At 37.7% G+C, this 19,175-nt stretch overlaps 1 protein-coding gene across 2 annotated transcripts in view; it reads right to left on the bottom strand.

The window, feature by feature from the left end:
* NPHP1 (nephrocystin 1) overlaps nucleotides 1–15,964 on the bottom strand; it is a 60,035-nt gene extending 44,071 nt beyond the window's left edge. For both annotated transcript variants that reach the window (XM_061210939.1, XM_061210940.1), the window contains exons 1-4: nucleotides 15,877–15,964; nucleotides 12,891–12,964; nucleotides 5,940–6,000; nucleotides 4,732–4,856 (exon numbers count right to left, since the gene is read on the bottom strand). In XM_061210939.1, the coding sequence (XP_061066922.1) occupies nucleotides 4,732–4,856; nucleotides 5,940–6,000; nucleotides 12,891–12,964; nucleotides 15,877–15,945 (329 nt within the window). In that variant the 5' untranslated portion in view covers nucleotides 15,946–15,964. The remainder of the gene's footprint in view (nucleotides 1–4,731; nucleotides 4,857–5,939; nucleotides 6,001–12,890; nucleotides 12,965–15,876) is intronic.
* Nucleotides 15,965–19,175: the final 3,211 nt, after the last annotated feature.

Here is a 19,175-nt window from a genome sequence, read left to right as displayed (position 1 = left end):
ATATTGAAGTTATCTAGCACTCATAAAATGATTTGGGAAATGTTTCTTTTTCTATTCTCTAGAAAGATTTTATAATACTGGTATTATTTCTTACTTAAATGCAGAAATTTATCAGTGAAGCAACCTGAGGGTTTACTCTGTGGAAAGGTTTTAATTATATATTCAACTTCTTTAGTAGACATTTTGGTAGTATTATTAAGATTTTCTATTCATCTTGTGTAAATTGAGTACATTTTATTTTTCAAGGAACTTATTTTATCTAAATTTTCAAATTTATTGGCATAGAGATGTTCATAGTATCTTCATAGTATCTTTTTAATTTCTGTAGACTCTGTAGTGATTAGTTTTCTTCCCTGTTTTATTGTTGTTGTTTTCCTTCTCTTTCTCTTTTCTTAATCAGTCTTGCTTGGAATTTACCCATTTAATTAACTTTTCCAAAGAACCAACTTTTGGTTTATTGATTTTATCGACTGTATGTCTGTTTATTATTCACTGTCTTCTGCTCTTTATTATTTCCTTACTTCTATTTTTCTTGGGTTTAATTTGTTATTCTTCTTCTGGCTTCTTAGGTTGGAAACTTCAGTAATTAATTTTCAACTTTTCTAAACTATGCATTTAAAGTCATAAATTTCCCTCTAAACACTGCTTTAGCTGCAGCCCACAGTTGTATTTTATTATCATTCAAAATAATTTAAGATTTCCATTGTAATATTTTCTTTGACCCTTAGGTTACATAGAAGTATGTGACTTAATTTGCAAACAGTTGGAGATTTTTAGTTACTTTTCTGTCATTTGAGTTTTTAAAAAAATTGATATATAATTGACATATACCATTGTATTAGTTTTAGATTGTCACTGAGTTTTAATGTAATTCCAAGTCATCAGACTATACACTACATGATTTCAATCCTTTGACATTTGTTGACAATTGCTTTATGGTCCATTATGATTCATTTTGGTTAACGTTATATGTGCACTTGGAAGAGAGGTATATTATCTAGTTGGATACAGCATTCTACAAATATATTTTTAATTAGGTAAAGGTGGTTAAGGTTTGTGGATTATATAGCTCTCCTTCCGTGCTAACAATTTTTACTTTATAGGTTGTAAAGCTATGTTATTAGGTGTCTACACATTAGGGATAATTTTTTTCTATTGAATTGATCCTTTTATTATCATAAGATGTATTTATCTATTAAATTACTTTTGACCTTAAAGTCTTCTCTGCCTGATACTACTATAGCTGCATCACCTTTGTTTTGGTCAGGGTTAACATGGAATATCTTTTTCCAATCTTTTACTTGCAACCTATCTATGCTGTTTTAAATGGCCCCCAAACATACTGCTGAAATGCTGTGTAGTGTTCCCAAGCACAAGAAGGCTGTGATGTGCCCTAATGGAGAAAATAAGTGTGTTAGATTTCTTCAGGCATGAATTATAGGGCTGTTGGCTGTGAGTTCAATGTTAATGAATCAGTAACATACATCAAATAAGGTATCTTTAAACAGAAACACACATAAAACAAGGACATGTATTACTCAGGTTTCAAAAAAAATTGTGACCAGAGCCTCACAGGAACCTAGCTGTGTATTTTCCCTAGAAGCTATGGTTTAGTATTCACCTATTCAGTATCTGCAGCAACTTTATGGAACATAACCACTGCAAATAATGAGAATTGACTACATATTATAAATTCTTAAATACATATTTTGCTTTACACAATCAAGTGTTCTCTAAAGACATTTAGAAAAGAAGAAATAGGCCTTTCTATTTACCCACATACTGGTGCTCTTCATTCCTTCTTGCAAATCCAGGTTTCCTGTGGGATCATTTCCTTCTTGCCTAAAGGACTTCCTTTAGCAAATTTCTCAGCATTTGTTTGACAAATTTTCTCAGCTTTTGTTTGTCTGAAAATGTCTTTATTCTACTTTAGTTTCTGAAAGACACTTTTGCTGTACACAGAATTCTGGGTTGATAGATTTTTTTTTTCTTTCAACTCTTTTATGATGTCACTGCATTATCTTCTGACCTGTATTTTTTCTAACAAGATGTCAACTTTAACTTGAATAGTTGTTTGCCTGTACATATGTTTCTTTATTTCCCTGGCTGCTTTTAAGATTTTCTATTATTTTTAGTTTTCAGCAGTTTAACTCTGATGCACCTATGTGTAGGTTTCCTTATATTTATTGTTTGGGGTTGCCTGAGGTTTTTGGACCAGTGAATTGATAACTTTTTTAGATCTCAATTTAAAAACGTATTGAAATATTTCTTGTGCTCCACTCTCTCTCTCCTCTCCTTCTGGGACTTCAATTACACATATGCTATAACCTATGACCATGTCCCAAATCTTTCTTACATTTTGTTCTGTTCTTTTCATTCTTTTTTTCTTTTTGTGCATGAGTTTGAAAGTTTTTCATTGCTCAGTCTTTGGGTTCACTGATCTTTTCCTCTGTTGTATCCAATCTTGTGTTAAAGCATCCAATTATTTTTTCCTTTTCATATATTGTGTTTTTTAGTTTCAGAATTTCCATTTTGGTCGGTATTAGTTTCCATTTCTCTGCTTAAGATTCCTCTCTAATCAAGCAATCTGCCCATCTCTCTAAAATATTGAAAATAGTTGTTTTATAGCTCTGGTTTGCTAATTCTCACATCTGGGTCATCTAGACTTCCAATGATTATTTTTTCTCTTTATTATAAGACATTTTTACCTTTTTGAAGCTATATATTGAACCAGATTTAGAAAGTCCTCAGCCGTTATTCCATCAGATATTATATTTTGCAGTTGTAGAATGTTTATTTGGTTATTTTCTACATTTGAATTCTCTTAAAATATGCCATGTTTTTTCCATTTCATCCATCTTTTCTTCTATTCTCTTCAACATATTAATCATATTATTCAGAAATCCTCGTCAGCTTACTCTACTATCTGGCTCAGATTTGGCTCTGCTTTTATTGACTTTCACTGCTTAATTATTATTTATTTTCCCCTACTTTTTTTTGCATTTCCAGTCAGTTTTTAAAAAATTACTAGACATTGTGGATAATACATTTAGAGACTTTGGATCATGTGGTCATCCTTTAAAGAGTGTTGAATTTTGTTCTGTTATACAGTTAAATGATCTTGTTCCTGTTAAGGTCTGATTTTAGGCTTTGCTGGAAAAGATTTACTTCAGTTTTGTCTGTATTCCAAGATCACAGTTCTTAATATTAGGGTGTTTTCCTTACTCCTAGGGCATGGGCCTTATGTGATCTCCAACTAAATGCCTGAAGCATTCACCAAGGTCTCTTTACTCCAGCTAGGTACAAACTCGAATAGTTTTCCAGGATTCTGTGGCCTCCAGAATCTTTGAAGCTCTCAGTCTCCCAGCAGGCGCTTTCTGCCAGGCCTTCTGGCATCATGCTCTGTGTAGCCCCGGAGTCCATTCGGATTTCTGGAGCTGTCTCTCTGCAACTCTCTTCTCTCTCTCTCCACTCTCCGCACAAGCACCAGCAGCCTTAGCAGGTCCAGAACGTGACCTCTGCCTCCTCAGCCCGGCAAGGCTGCTGCTCCCTGTTTGGGATTCCGGCACCGCCGCCCATAAACTAACTCCAGGAAGAGGGTCTGGGTAAACGCAGGGCTCAGCTCGTGTCTCCCTGTATTAACGATATCAGCCCTGTTTGGTTGGTGTTCAATGAGTTCAAACAGCCATTTTGCATATTTTGTCCAGATTTTATGGTGTCTATGGTAGGAGGGGTAAGTCCAATACCAGCCACTTTTGTCATTCTCAGTACTGGAAATCAACTGAAATTCTAGAATCCTTGCATCTATATTCTTTAGCATTTTTTCCCAGGATACAGTGTAAAAGTACGGGAACAGCATTTGAAGAGTCTAAATAGTTGATTCTTTCCTTTTTTCTTCCTATGAACTGGGTTTGTTTATACTATCAAGTTTTCTTTCCATTTTACAAAGGCTATTATTAACATCCACTCCAGCAGGAAAAGAATGCATGTTTCTGCCTCCAATTTTTAAAGAATATTTATAAAAGGGGTAAATAAATAGGCAAATAGACAATCCAAATAATTTTCTTTTTACACATCAACACTGACATTAAAGGCATGATCCTTATTTTCTTTTTAAAAAATTTATTTAATAAATTTATTTATTTATTTATTTTTGGCTACGTTGGGTCTTTGTTGCTGCACATGGGCTTTCTCTAGTTGTGGCGAGTGGGGTCTACTCTTCGTTGCAGTGCGTGGGCTTCTCATTGCAGTGGCTTTTCTTGTTGCGGAGCACGGGCTCTAGGCGTGCGGGCTCAGTAGTTGTGGCTCGCGGGCTCTAGAGCACAGGCTCAGTAGTTGTGGCACACAGGCTTAGTTGCTCCGCGGCATGTGGGATCTTCCCGGACCAGGGCTCAAACCCGTGTCCCCTGCATTGGCAGGCAGATTCTTAACCACTGCACCACCAGGGAAGCCCAATCCTTATTTTCTAACATCTGTTTATTTAGCTTTTCCAATCTCTGTTTTGTTTCCCCAACTAGCTTATAAATTACGTGAGAGCAGAGATTATGGCTTCTACTTCTTTACATCTCTCATGGGATCTCACACTTTCTACTATACACAATAAATAAATGTTGACTAATTGTACTGTTACTGCCATTTGTTTTTATCTATATATGACTTTATTCTGAGTCAAACATTAAAATTGTTGGTGACATAATATCTGAAAGAAAGAAAGGAAGGAAGGGAGCATACTCAGCGACATTTTCTCTACTTATGGACACAGCAAGTTCCTGCAGTTGGTGGGTGAGCTTATCCAAAAGATTGTGTTCCTCCTCTTTCTTCTGATCGTAACTCCCAACAGGGGCAGGTTCATCAGCCTATGAGAGAATATAAGTTTATTTCACTAAAAAAATAAAAATAAAAATTTCAGTTTCCGATTACATTTATTTTAAAAGTAAAAAACTCCAATAAGTGCTATAAGACAAAGCAAATATTGATATGAGACTATGCCTACCTTAGAGAAATAAGTTTAAAAGAAATGTAGATTATTATGTTGGAATGCAAACCAAATGACAAAATAAAAGTATACCTCCCGTTTTTTTGTTTTGTTTTCTTGCTTGGTATTGCAGTCCCCCTATAGTCAGTAAGGGACAGGTTCCAGACAGAGGACCGGCTTTGGAGTCAAAAACACAAGTGCCAAGTCCAAGTTCTGCCACTTACTGGCAGTGAGACACTGGGAAAGCTGCTTCACCTTTGGAAGCCTCAGTTTCCTCATTTGTGAAACAGGAATAGTTAGGTTTTCAAATTTAGGGTCAGTCTGCCTCCGGAATTACAGTTTTGTGTCACTGGAGAAATGCAGAAGAGACACTCAGTGACCACTTGTCTCAGACACAGTAAAGGAGATTCACATGCAGGCAGGCAGATGACTTTCAAATGCCTTCCACCCTAAATGCTCTGTGAGTCTCTGGCCCGGACACCTAGCTGAAGCTCAGGCTCATATTAAAAGAGGAAATCCTGATGGGAACTGCCCAGAGTAAATTCTAGTTTGCCCTGTTTCTGCAGAGTCACCAATATCAGGGCTGCCATGTGATATAAGGAGTTTCTCTACCACTTACCCTCAGGGCCAGATTATGTACTCTCCCCACAATGTAATTAAAATGAAAACAATTCTAAACTGTAAAACTTACGCAATGCAAAAATAAAAATAGCTCCTTCCGGGTTTTTCCGAGTCCTCAATGCTGGGTGAGTTCATTAAAGCTGAACTTTTACCAGGATTTGGAGCCCTGGCTTTTCGGCTCCCAAGCACATTCAGTAAGCCCATCGGGCAGGTCAGCAATGACCACAGTTACACTTCATAACTTACGCGAACCCAGGAACTTACCCCCTCTAATGAACTTCCACTTAACAAAATATTTGGGTAAAAACGGAATTTTTTTAACATGATTAACCATAATACTTACTTTGCTTAATTTTTGAAGAGCATTTTTATTTTCATCTATTGCCTGTTTTAATTGGATACATCTAAATTTTAAAAAAGAAAGAAACAAAATATTGATTTTTTAATTGTCAGAACGAAAAGCTATTTTATAAAATCATACATAAGTCTTTAAGCAGGTAAGGCAAGTTCTATTGCATGAATGATGTTTAAAAATTCACATGTAAATGGCTTTCCATCCATTAGCTTGGGTGATCCTCATAGTCAAGATCTCAGGTATGAGGTATGATAACCAGAACTCAGAAAACTTCAGTGACTCTAGGCTTCAGTTTCCTATCTCTAAAATAAGGAAAGCACTGGACTTTAAAAATGCTTCTCCAGCTCTAAAATTCCATAAACCTAGGATGCAACCAAGACGACAAAACTAATAATGATAATAACAGCTAAAATTTATTTTTTGCGCCACAAATACTGCTAAGCAGTTTACAAGCATCACCTCATTGGAGTCTCATAACAACCCTCACTCCAGTTGAAGAAAGTGAGGTTCTGAAAAGTGACCAGAGCTAGGCAGAGGGAGAGTAACCATGTGAAGGCAGAGTTTAGGATTCTACAGCTGGCCTCTCCCCCCAACAGCACACTCCCCTTGTGGACATGGCCCATCCATATGGGTACCGTGTTTTAGATATTTCATGGACAGCTCATATAATTTGGCTTAAGTCTTAGACACCCAAATTAGAAGTATAAAAACGACCGAGTCTGGGGTTAGTGCTGGCAAACTATTATATATAGAATGGATAAACAACAAGGTCCTACAGCATAGCACAGGGAACTATATTCAGTATCCTGAGATAAACCATAAAGGAAAAGGATATAAAGAAGAATGTATATATAGGTATAACTGAATCACTTCGCTTACAGCAGAAATTAACACAACACTGTAACTCAACTATACTTCAATTTAAAAAAGAGAGAGAGAAAAAAATGACTGAAAATGGGCTACAGCTAGTTATGAGTTTTCAAAAATCAAATGTTTTCTCCACCAATAACCTGAAAAAGTCATTATTTTTTATGCTGAGTTGTTTTTTTTTCTTCCAGAGACTCATAAAATGAAATAAGCAGGGAAAAGGGGGACAAAAATCCTTTGTGAAAGAGGCAGAAAAGAGAAGTAGAAACATCAACCTGCAGGTGACCCTGCTAGTTATCTACCCCAAAGCCCTTCTGCCACCCTCCTCCATGCTGGCGTGCTTGGCCTCCCACTGACACACAAGTGTTCAGCCTCCACTGCAGGTAGGGTGCGTGTACGGCCCAGCGCTGGCCAATGATACATAAAAGAAATGTGTTGGGCAGTTCCTCCCATTTTATTCTCCCTGATGGAGCAGGTAAAGAACCATCATCCTTTCTGCTTTTAGGTAATGATGACTGGGGACTTTGTAATGGTATGCAGGGCTGTCACCGACAAGCTGAAGATGACAGAGCAAAATGACAGGAAGGGCTGGTCCTTGAGACCTATACACACAACAGTAGAAGAACCCATGGCAACTCTCTAGAATAATCAACTTAGTCCCTCATTCTTAAAAAAAAAAAAGATAATCCAAGGACCATTGGGCATAATGAAGAAAACTAGCAACATGGAAGATAAAATTTAAGACTAACCAAAAGTAAACAAATAAAAAACATGTGAGCCCACAGGAACCAAAGACAACTCAGAGAACAGAAAAGAACTTAAAAAAAAAACAACAACTCCCAACCATGGAAGTATTAATGAGATAACCTAAAAACAGGAACACAATGCTAGAAAAAAGAAAAATTAAAGAACAAGGAAAAACATTTGTAAATTAACAATACAGCTGCTGAAATAAAACATCCACGGAAAAGTTAAAAGAAAAAGTTGGCTGCTCTCGCCTTCTGAGATGGCCCACACTCTGTGGAGCGTTTTTCTCTCTAACTAAATCCACTCCTTACCTATCACTTTGTCTCTCACTGAATTCTTTCTGCGATGAGACATCAAGAACCTGAGCTTCATTAAGTCCTGAGACCAGGTGTGTGATCTCAGTTAAAACACTGTGGGTTCAAGTCCCAATCTGGGTTTTGGCTGGGTCTGAGACCCGGCCCATGGGTTCAAATCCCAATCTGAGTTGCATGGTTTCAGAAGGTTTGAGGAAAAGGAACACTGAGAAAGGCTTGTGCAAGGTCAGGATTGGCTAAGATAAGACTGAATTTAGGGACTTCCGTGGCGGTCCAGTGGTTAGGACTCCACGCTTCTACTGCAGGGGGCACAGGTTCGATCCCTGGTCAGGGAATTAAGATCCCGCAAGCCAAAATAAAAAAAAAAGTGTCAAGAGAACCTCTCAGGCATAAACAAAAAAACAAAGAAACAAAAACTAGTGGGGAGAGACCGAGAGACAAGAGTTTTCAAACTGAAAAGACCCCTTGAGTGTTGAGAAGAATTAAAACAACACCTAAATACACCGTGATGAAATTTCAAAACACCAAGGCTGAGGAGAAAAGCCTCAAACAGAGATCAATTACAAAGGAATGACCATGAAACTTGTCAGCATCACTGGGTGTAAAGGAACCAGACAATGTCTTCAAAGTTTTAAGTAGAAAAATTTTTTACTCCATATCTACCCAATTATTAATCAAACATAAGGGCTGAATGTTGTTTTCAGACATGCAAATATCAATGTGTATTTTAAAATGACTGTGAGGGGATCTTTTTATACACAGAGAAGACTATTACTTGGGTTTAAAAATAATTATCAGCTTATTAAAATAAAATTTAAAAATCTAGTTTTCCCTGGGACTTCAGTTCAGCATATAACTCTTATTCTATTTTAAAATCTAGTAAAGCAAGTACAATTACCTTCCCTTTTTCTTTCATTATTGTTTGATTAATTCAACTTGAGCTAAATTCCTCAAATAATCAATCCTACTAATGAAGGTAGTTAATTAAATTCCCGCATCTTAAAATTTTATTTTGCTTTTAAGCACTCTGAATGCCTGACTTAAGTAAAATTTTTTCAAATGTTCTAATGAATCATTTAAACTAGTAGCACAAATCTCACATCCATTTGAATGTTATAAATTCTTTAAATACCCAAAATATACAGATTATTTTAATGATGTCCTAAACTTAATACAAAAGTAATACTAGTCTAATTTGATTTAGTTCATCATGTCTATGTAATTTTAAACTCTAGTTAATTTTAAACTCTCCCAAGGATTAAAAAGAAAATGCAAAACAAAACAAAAAACAATCATCCATCATGAGAACAGTTTTCCTATCTCAAGAGAGCTAAGGTCACCACCCCAAGCAAGGCAGAATTGCTAATAGACAGAGACTTCTGACAGGTCACAGGATCTGGGGCTACACAGGCCAAGGACTTACCATAATTTGGCCTAAGCCACTGATGTTCACTCTGAGCTGTTTTTATAGTTGCTGTCACAACAGCAAGTCCATAACCTTCAGGCTTAGGTTGGTTGCTCTTAGATCCAAGTTATACCATGACATAATTCTTGCATTTAACTCAAATGGACCAAAGGCTGCAACTCCACTGAGATTGTAGTGAAGTTCCTTCTCTTGCTTAACTAAATTCTGCATTTCTTGGACAAGTAAGTTTCTAGAAACATACAGCCCACCAAAACTGAAGCAAAAAGAGCTAGATAATTTGAACAGACCAATCACTAGAGGTGAAATAGAATCTATAATTTTAAAAACTCCCTGCAAACAAAAGTCCAGGACCAAATGGCTTCACTGGGGAGTTCTACCAAGCATACAAAAAAAGAACTATACTGATCCTTCTCCTAACTCTTCCAAAAGATTGAAAAGGAGGGAACACTCCCAAAGTCATTCTATGAAACCACCATCACCCTGATACCAAAATGAGACAAAGACAACACCAAAAAAGAAAATCACTGGCCAATATCTTTGATGAATATAGATACAAAAATTCTTAACAAAATATTAGCAAACCCAATCCAACAACACATAAAGAAGATCATACACCACGATCAAGTTGTCAGGGTCACACAGATGGTTCAACATATGCAAATCAATGTGATACACCACAACAACAAAAGAAAAGACAAAAACCACATGATCATCTCAATCGATGCAGAAAAAGCATTTGATAAAATTCAACATTCATTCATGATAAAAACTCTTACCAAGGAACTTCCCTGGTGGTGCAGTGGTTAAGAATCTGCCTGCCAATGCAGGGGACATGGGTTCGATCCCTGGTCTAGGAAGATCCCACATGCCGCGGAGCAACTAAGCCCGTGCGCCACAACTACTGAGCCTGCGCTCTAGAGCCCGTGAGCCACAACTACTGAAGCCCATGCGCCTACAGCCCGAGCTCTGCAACAAGAGAAGCCACCGTGATGAGAAGCCTGCGCATCGCAACAAAGAGTAGCCCCCGCTCGCCACAACTAGAGAAAGCCCACGCGCACCAACGAAGACCCAACAACGAAGACCCAATGCAGCCAAAAATAAATAAATAAATTTATTTTTTAAAGAAAATCACATCAAAAAAATAATAAAATACTTAGGAATAAACCTGAGTAAGGAGGTGAAAGACTTATGCTGAGAACTATAAAACACTGATAAAGGAAACTGAAGATGATTCAAAGAAATAGAAAGATTTAATATTATTAATTGGACTGGAAGAATTAATATTGGATTAATTGGATTGGAATAATATTATTAAAATGACCATACTACCCAAAGCAATCTACAGATTTAATGCAATTCCTATCAAATTACCCATGACGTTGTTCACAGAACTAGAACAAGTAATCCTAAAATGTATATGGAACCATAAAAGACCCAGAATTGCCAAAGCAATCCTGAGGAAAAAGAACAAAGCAGGAAGCTTAACCCTCCCAGACTTCAGACAATACCACAAAGCTACAGTAATCAAAACAGCATGGTACTGGCACAAAAACAGACATATGGGTCAATGGAACAGAATAGAGAGCCCAGAAATAAACCCACACACCTACGGTCAATTAATCTTCAATGAAGGAGGCAAGAATATACAATGGAGAAAAGACAGTCTCTTCAGCAAGTGGTATTGGGAGAGTTGGACAGCAGCATGTAAATCAATGAAGTTAGAACACACACTCACAATGTACACAAAAATAAACTCAAAATGGCTTAAAGACTTAAATATAAGACATAGAATCACAAAACTCCTGGAAGAGAACATAGGCAAAACATTCTCTGACATAAATTGTAGCAATGTTTTCTTAGGTCAGTCTCCCAAGGCAATAGAAATAAAAGCGAAAATAAACAAATGGGACCTAATCAAACTTACAAGCTTTTCCACAGAAAAGGAAACCATAAACAAAACGAAAAGACAACCTATGGACTGGGAGAAAATATTTGCAAATGATGCAACCAACAAGGGCTTAATTTCCAAAATACACATAGAGCTCATACAACTCAGTAACAAAAAAACAAACAACCCAATCAAAAAATGGGCAGAAGACCTAAATAGACATTTTTCCAAAGAAGATATACAGATGGCCAATAGGCACATGAACAGATGTTCAAAATCACTAATTATTAAAGAAATGTAAATCAAAACTACAATGAGGTACCGCCTCACACTGGTCAGAATGGCCATTATTAAAAAGTCTACAAAAAAACAAATGCTGGAGAGGGTATGGAGAAAAGGGAACCCTCTTACACTGTTGGTGGGAATGTAAATTGGTGCAGCCACTATGGAAAACAGTATGGAGGTTCCTCAAAAAACTAAAAATAAAGCTGCCCTATGATCCAGTAATCCCACTCCTGGGCATATATCCAGACAAAACTCTAATTCGAAAAGATACGACGTGCATCCCTCTGTTCACAGCAGCACTGTTTACAATAGCCAAGACATGGAAGCAACCTAAATGTCCATCAACAGATGAATGGATACAGAAGATGTTATATATATATATGTATACACACACACATGCACACACACACACAGTGGAACACTACTCAGCCACAAAAAAGAATGAAATACTGCCATTTGCAGCAACATGGATGAACCTAGAGATTATCATATTAAGTAAGTCAGAAAGAGAAAGACAAATACCATATGATAACACTTATATGTGGAATCTAAAATGTGACACAAATGAACTTATCAATGAAACAGAAACTGACTCACAGACATAGAGAACAGACTTGTGGTTGCCAAGGGAGGAGTGGGGGTGTGGGGGAGGGATGGACTGGGAGTGTGGGATTAGCAGATGTAAACTATTATATACAGGATGGATAAACAACAAGGTCCTACTGTAGAGCACAGGGAACTATATTCAATATCCTGTGATAAACCGTAATGGAAAAGAATATGAAAAAGAACATATATATATATGCACACATATACATATATATGTATAACTGAACCACTTTGCTGTACAGCAGAAACTAACACAACATTGTAAGTCAACTATACTTGAATTAAATTAATTAATTAATTAAATATATCTATAAATTCTGCATTTATCTTAAAACATTTTTATTGCCTTCCCATTTTAATGTCTTATAGCTAAGTAATGTTAGACATATTAACTAACCACTGTGAACCTTAATTTCCTCATCTATATTAATAAGTATCTCACAATGTTATCGTAAAAATTAATTAAGAAAAAGTTTTTAGAGCGTGGACCACACTGCTTGGTACATACAGAGTACAAAATAAATGTAAGCTGCCCCTTTTTAACATTTGTAATTCTCTATTTAATCTTATCATTCCAACATTTAGACTAGGTAGACATAGATAATTGTAAGAAATATTGTAAAATACAGTTTGGAAAACTTCATTCATTGTTACCTCAATATTATTTCCCATTATTATTTTGTCTTTTTAGAAATGTTATTAATTAAAAAAAGAAATAATGCCTCAATTTCTATGCTGTAAATACTGCTCACTGAAATGTAAATACAGTCCCTACAAAGCTAACATAATTTCATATGCTTTACCTTTGGTAAATATCTCGCCTTTTACTGGCTTCTAGAGCTCCTTTCAATCGACTCTCAGAAAGCAAATCATCAACCTACAATAAATGGAGACTGTTTAAAATATCATATTGTTAAATACCATATAACCTTAGGAAATAAAATTTTAATTCTTTTTTCCCAATATTTTATAATGAATACTTTTAAATATACAGTAAAGTTGAAAGAACTTTATAGTGAACATCCAAATACCCACCACCTAGATTCTACCATTAACATTTTACTATACTTTTATGACCCATCTATTCATCAATTCATCTTATTTTTTATGTATTTCAAAGTAAGCTACAATCATCAATATATTCCCCCTTAATACACCATGGGTATCACTAACTAGAGTTCAATATTTGGTGTAAAATTTACATACAAATGAAATGCACAAATCTTAAGTATACATTTACTGAGTTTTGGCAAATGCATACACCCATGTAATCCAAACCCCTATCAATGTACAGAAAATTACCATTACTCCAGAAAGTATGTACTCGTTTGTGTAGTCATTGCATAAGAATGTTTTTGAGATACTTCCATACTGTTGTGTGTATCATTAGTTTATTCCTTCTTATTGCTGAGTAGTATTCATTATATGAATAAACCACAAATTTTTTAATCCTCATTCTTATATCTTATATTGTGACTTAGTAATTTCCAAACACTACATGTAACTTTGCCAACATACCCACAAAAGAAGCACATACATCTTGCATTCTATAGATGATATGGAGTAGATAAAGTGGATGAAAAAAGAGAAATAAAAATTCTCTACTCTTGCCATTTTGCATCTGTCTGTTATTTACAAAATTCACACACATGGTGACAGAGTCGGTCATCACAGGCATGACCCAGAGGGGCTCTTGATCACTTGTCCCATGGATACCAAGTTGGAAATCTGTTCCATTTTTTGCTTCAGGTGTCTTCCGTGGGGCCAGGGAAGAATGAGCTCACACTACCTACAGAGTCCTTCACAGACATGCAGGGTATCAAAAGGCTCCGGAGCCAATTTGTCTCCAACTTGAATAATCCTGGCAATAGTTTGCTTTGTTACATCTTTGTAATAATAATAATTTTTTTAGTTTACTTCTACAACATTTCCTGGTTCTCTCAATGTCCCACTAAATTTAAAATTAAATACAAAACCATATTAAGCATCTGGCCAAAGCTTAGCTTAAGTCAATGTCTCATCAAGTTTTATTTTTATTTCTACCAGAAGAGTATTCTATTTTGTTGTACCACTATAATTCCAATAGAGTCCATTAAGAAACATTTATCCATTCCATCTTTTGTACTTTTTAAGTGAAAGTCCAAAAGTGGATAAAATATGAGCATTCAGTACATCTCTTACCTGTTAAAGTTTATAAAATAATTCTATTTAGTGGAAACAATATTTGGTAATAGATCAAATGAAAAATAAAAAGTAAAATTAGCAAAGTGAAATAGGAATTTCAGAAAATAAATTAACAACCCATCAATTACTACTTACTTTTTTCTTAAAAAATTTTTTTTCTTGGCCATGCCACGCGGCCTGTGGGATCCTAGTTCCCCTACCAGGGATTGAACCAGGGCCCTCAGCAGCGAAAGCATGGAGTCCCAACCACTGGACCACCAGGGAATTCCCTTTCTTAATTTTTTTATTTAAAGATTTTTTTTTAACGTGGACCATTTTTAAAGTCTTTATTGAATTTGTTACAATATTGCTTCTGTTTTATGTTCTGTTTTTTTGGCCCCCAAGCATGTGGGATCTTAGCTCCCCGACCAGGGGTTGAACCCACACCCTTGCACTGGAAGGCGAAGTCTTAACCACTGGACCGCCAGGGAAGTCTCCCCACCCCAACCCAAAATTATGAAAATATCAAGAAGTATGAAGCGAAACATAATAGTCATTAGCATTCTGCCACATAGAGTTACCATGCTGGCATGTTTCCTTCCAACTTTTTTTCTATGTATATTACATAGAAAATTTTTAAATTGAAATACTGTATATTCAATTTTATATTCTTTTTCTAACTTGACATTTTATCACAAATATTTTCCCTAACATGTTAAAATGTCCTTAAAATTTTAATCTCAGTATTATATCCCAACATAAGTTATTTATCCATTCCCCTACTACTGATCATTTAAGTTGCATCCAGCCTTTTGCATTATAATACTATGATGAATACCTCCATACCTCAACCTGTGTCTCAATTTTTTATTATTATGTACGGTAAATTCCTGGAAATGTAATTCCCAGCTTAGGAGCATGAATACTTGCTACATCTTGTCAAACCTCTTTCCAGAAATGCTGTGCCTTATACCCTGCAGCAGTGTAAGTGCCTGTTTCATCACAGCCTCCCCAATACCGGGTATTGTGATATTTTAAGTGTTTGTGATCTCTTACTTCCTTTGCAATTACTTGATTATCTTTTAAGTTAACTTTTCTCATATTTGTGTGTTACTAGTATTTCTCCTTTAGTTCGTCCTTTGCTCATTTGTCAGGTCTTATTTTTCTTATATATTAGGACTATTCCTTGACACCTATTTCGCTTGGATTCATGTGAAGCAAAAACACTCAATAGCTCCACTGGATGAGGGATAAAGGAAAGGGGCATGGAGAGTGGAGGAGAGTGATGATGGGCGCAGAAGTGGTTGGAATAATTATTGTTAAAAGTTTAGATTTGGAGGTGAGATGGGTTAAGGGAGTTGTTAGGTTGGAGATGGAGCCATTAGGGTGAGGTGCGGGGGAGGGCAGCACTTAGTCGATGGTCCCGATTTTCTAGCCTCCCCGGGGTTGGGCTGGGAGTGTGAAGGATTAGAATCAGTTTGGTGCTGGGATCAGTTTGATGCTGGGGGTGGGGTAGGTTACAACTTGGAAAGGGAAGTGGGTTGGGTAGGCTCCCAGGGTTAGGGTGCGCCCCAGAGCTCGCCCGCCGCCAGAGCCCAGGTCCCCCACTGGACAGCCAGATGATACCTGCTGCTTCAGCTCCTGATTGCGACGCTGCAGGGACTGGAGGGGATCGCGCTGTCGCCTCGCCAGCATCTCCTTCGCCTCGGCGCGGAGCTCACGCCGGTCGCCAGGGAAACCAAGACGGCGGCACCGGAAGGTGACGCCATCATCGCGCGCCCGCCTCCCAGCCCGACTGGCTGGTGCGGGAAGAGTGTGCGGATGATTCTCCCTTGAGGAAGCCGCTCCGCCAGCCCGCAGGTCCTGAGCTCACTGCCCAGCTACTCACCTTTTTCTCGCCAGTCCCAAAGGATTGGGGTGGAGATGAGGGAGAATGCCCCGCGGCGTCCGAAACTACAAGTCCTATAATACTCAGTACTACCACGACATTCCTCCTGGGGCATTTGGTGTTTTGGCACTTGTTTTCTGACACCAGTTTTTCTAAACTAATCTTAAGATACAATTTAAGCATCTCAATGTCTTAAATTAACTGCAAGGATAGCTTTCCTATATGGCCTTAATGGGATACGTGGTTCTGGCGCATACTCTCACTTTAAAAAGGCAGTTTTTAATTCTTTGCCGCTTGGGATACTGCTGAAGTATCACTTCATTGTACTTTTGCACACTGTCCATCCTGAGTTCTGGGAGGATGGTGACTCCGTTCTACAGCAATTTCGTGAGTACCTAATTATGAGCTCCACTCTACATCTCTCAGGGAGGTTGTAATAACATTTCCCCAAGTGGGACTCAGTCCTATAAATCCAATTCCCAAACTCTTTCCACTACACCGAATAAGAATGACGACCTGAGCTCACCTTTCAAAAGACGAACCACACTGATGTGTTCTTCAGTACAACACACAAGGTAATTCCACAGGCCCAACTGCCATGCTATCTGCGATACTTTTTTCTTCAAGAGAGAAGTGACAAGCGCCCACCGCACTGAATTTTCACGCTGAACACACCCCCATGTAAGTAACATAACCCAGATTTGGATACAGAATGTGACCAGCACCCTAGTAGTCTTCCCCTCCTTTTAGCCCCTGCCCACCTCCACCCCCTACACCAAAAGTAAACACTATCCCAATCTCTAGCTGTAAAAATCTGTCTAGCCTCTTTTTGAACTGAATAATGGAATCACGCAGTGTACTGGCATCTTGTCAGGCTTCTTTCATTCAACCTGTTTGTGCAATGAATCTATATCATCGTGTGGGTTGTAGTTTGTTCATTCTCATTGCTCTCTGATGTTTCATTGTATGACATACTCTAATATACTCATCCATTCTCTTTTGTATCTCATGTCTTTACTTTGAATTAATTGCTCCATCATGGCTCATGATACTTAAAAGTTCACTTAAACAGCCATAGTTTTTCCATTGAAAATCTAACAACAAATGAGGAAGTAGTAAGTGCTATAAAGTATTTTTAGATGGATTAATAAATCATTACTTCTAAGTGATCTTGTTAGAGGTAAGCAAAAAGAAAAAAACTGCACTAAAGACAACCCGTCATTTATGAAATCCTTATTTATTTTACATACGTCTATAAAAAATTTTTTTTTAAATCTACCTGCTTTATAGGGATTTCTACATTTTAAATGGAAAAGTTACAGGGTCATGAAGATGGTACAATTCTATGTTGGTAAAAATAAACAAAATAAACTCCCTACACATGTATATATGTATGAGGAAGGGTGCAAAAAAGGTTTACTACTCTTGTTCATCTCGGGTGGAAAGATGCTTTGATTTTATACATTTTTGTACACTATTCAGCGTGAGCATTTATTCCTTATGATTCGTGCATCAGTATCATCAATATCACCTGGGTGGCTGTTAGAAATGCATATTCTCAGGCCTCACCATAGACCTACAGGATCAGAATCTAAACTTTAACAATACCCCAGTGTTTCACGTGCACATTAAAGTTTGAGAAATACCACTTAGGTATTCACCACGCTGTAAGGAATGAGATTACTCAGCTAGCTGCCTTCTTTTTCGTTAACTTACATTTCTTTTGACTTGTAATGCTCAGTATAGTCACTTTAGCACTAGTCACTGCTTCTGTCGTCATCCCTTGATGCCATTACGAAAATCAGAGTAACCTACAAGACCGTTTTGAAGTGAGGCAGCCGAAACCAAAGCAAACCATGGCCATTGTTTCTCCCGAGAACAAGCTATTTCATAAAACTCGTTATGATTTTCTTCCATCAGTGTGTTACAATGTATATCAACTTTGTACCGCTGTCTCACAGGAGATACTGAAAAAGAATTTAACAGCTTCGGAGAGACTCATAGTGTAGAACTAGTGGTTAACATGGAAAATGTAACATCTCCATGTAAGGCAACAGTTTCAGGGAAAAAACCAAACACATTTAAGTAGGGCAAGGGGTAGACAGCTAGAGGAGAAACAGTGAGAGGCAATGTCATCCGGGGGAACTGTCCACCACAGGGCTGGGGACACATGGGCACAGTGTAAAGAGGCAGTAGGCAGAAAATGAGGGGCAGACTGAGTGGTGTAGGGTGGCTGAAAACCGCATCAGGACTAGACAGGCCTCGGGGGTGAACAGCACAGGCCCAGAGGGGCAGGATGACAGAACACTGGGGTGAGACAGGAGAGGGAGACGAGTGTGTCCGGGTGCTGCACGTAAGTAATGGGAAAGGAGTCACACTGGAAAGACCAGGTCCACCAGGAACGTGGCACAAGAACAGGCCCATACAGGCAGAACTGGTCATAACCTAGACGCTTAACCAGGCACATACCAACAGTCTGGAGGCACTGTGGATGTGCCATAAGAAAACTACCTTGTCTCAAAGAGCCTCAACTCTTTGACCCTCAGTGATGAATGGTGACTCAGATACTTCAGCCACCTGCAGCCCAGATGGAATGCAGCTTTAAGAACCAACATTTCAGTCCTTAAGTACTGCATTCACAGAATGAAAATAAAGTTGGAAGTAATAAAGCATAATGGGCCTACTAAAATGGAAAAAAAAAAAAAAGCTTTCTGTGGCAACAACTTTCCTGAATATTCTCGTGTTAATACAGAGCTGATCCTACATTTACTGAGAAACAAAATTAATCTTTATAGGAATGAGCAAGGGCAGTGTTCTAGAAAACACCTCTTGAAAATCAAAAATAACCTGGGACTTGGTCACTCACTCTCGATTTTCAGACACAGTTATCCCTCGGTATCATCGGAGGATATCATCCTGGAACCCCAGAGGCTGCCACGGATACCAAAATCCAAGGATGCTCAAGTGCCATAGTTGGCCCTTCCTATCCATGTTTCCGCATGTGCAGACTCAACCAGCCATGGATAGTAAGTGGACA

Source organism: Eubalaena glacialis, chromosome 14 (assembly GCF_028564815.1).
Source record: "Eubalaena glacialis isolate mEubGla1 chromosome 14, mEubGla1.1.hap2.+ XY, whole genome shotgun sequence".
In the NCBI taxonomy this organism is placed as follows: domain Eukaryota; kingdom Metazoa; phylum Chordata; class Mammalia; order Artiodactyla; family Balaenidae; genus Eubalaena; species Eubalaena glacialis.
Note: the sequence above shows the minus strand (reverse complement) of the source record. Positions and strands in the feature narration are given on the sequence as shown.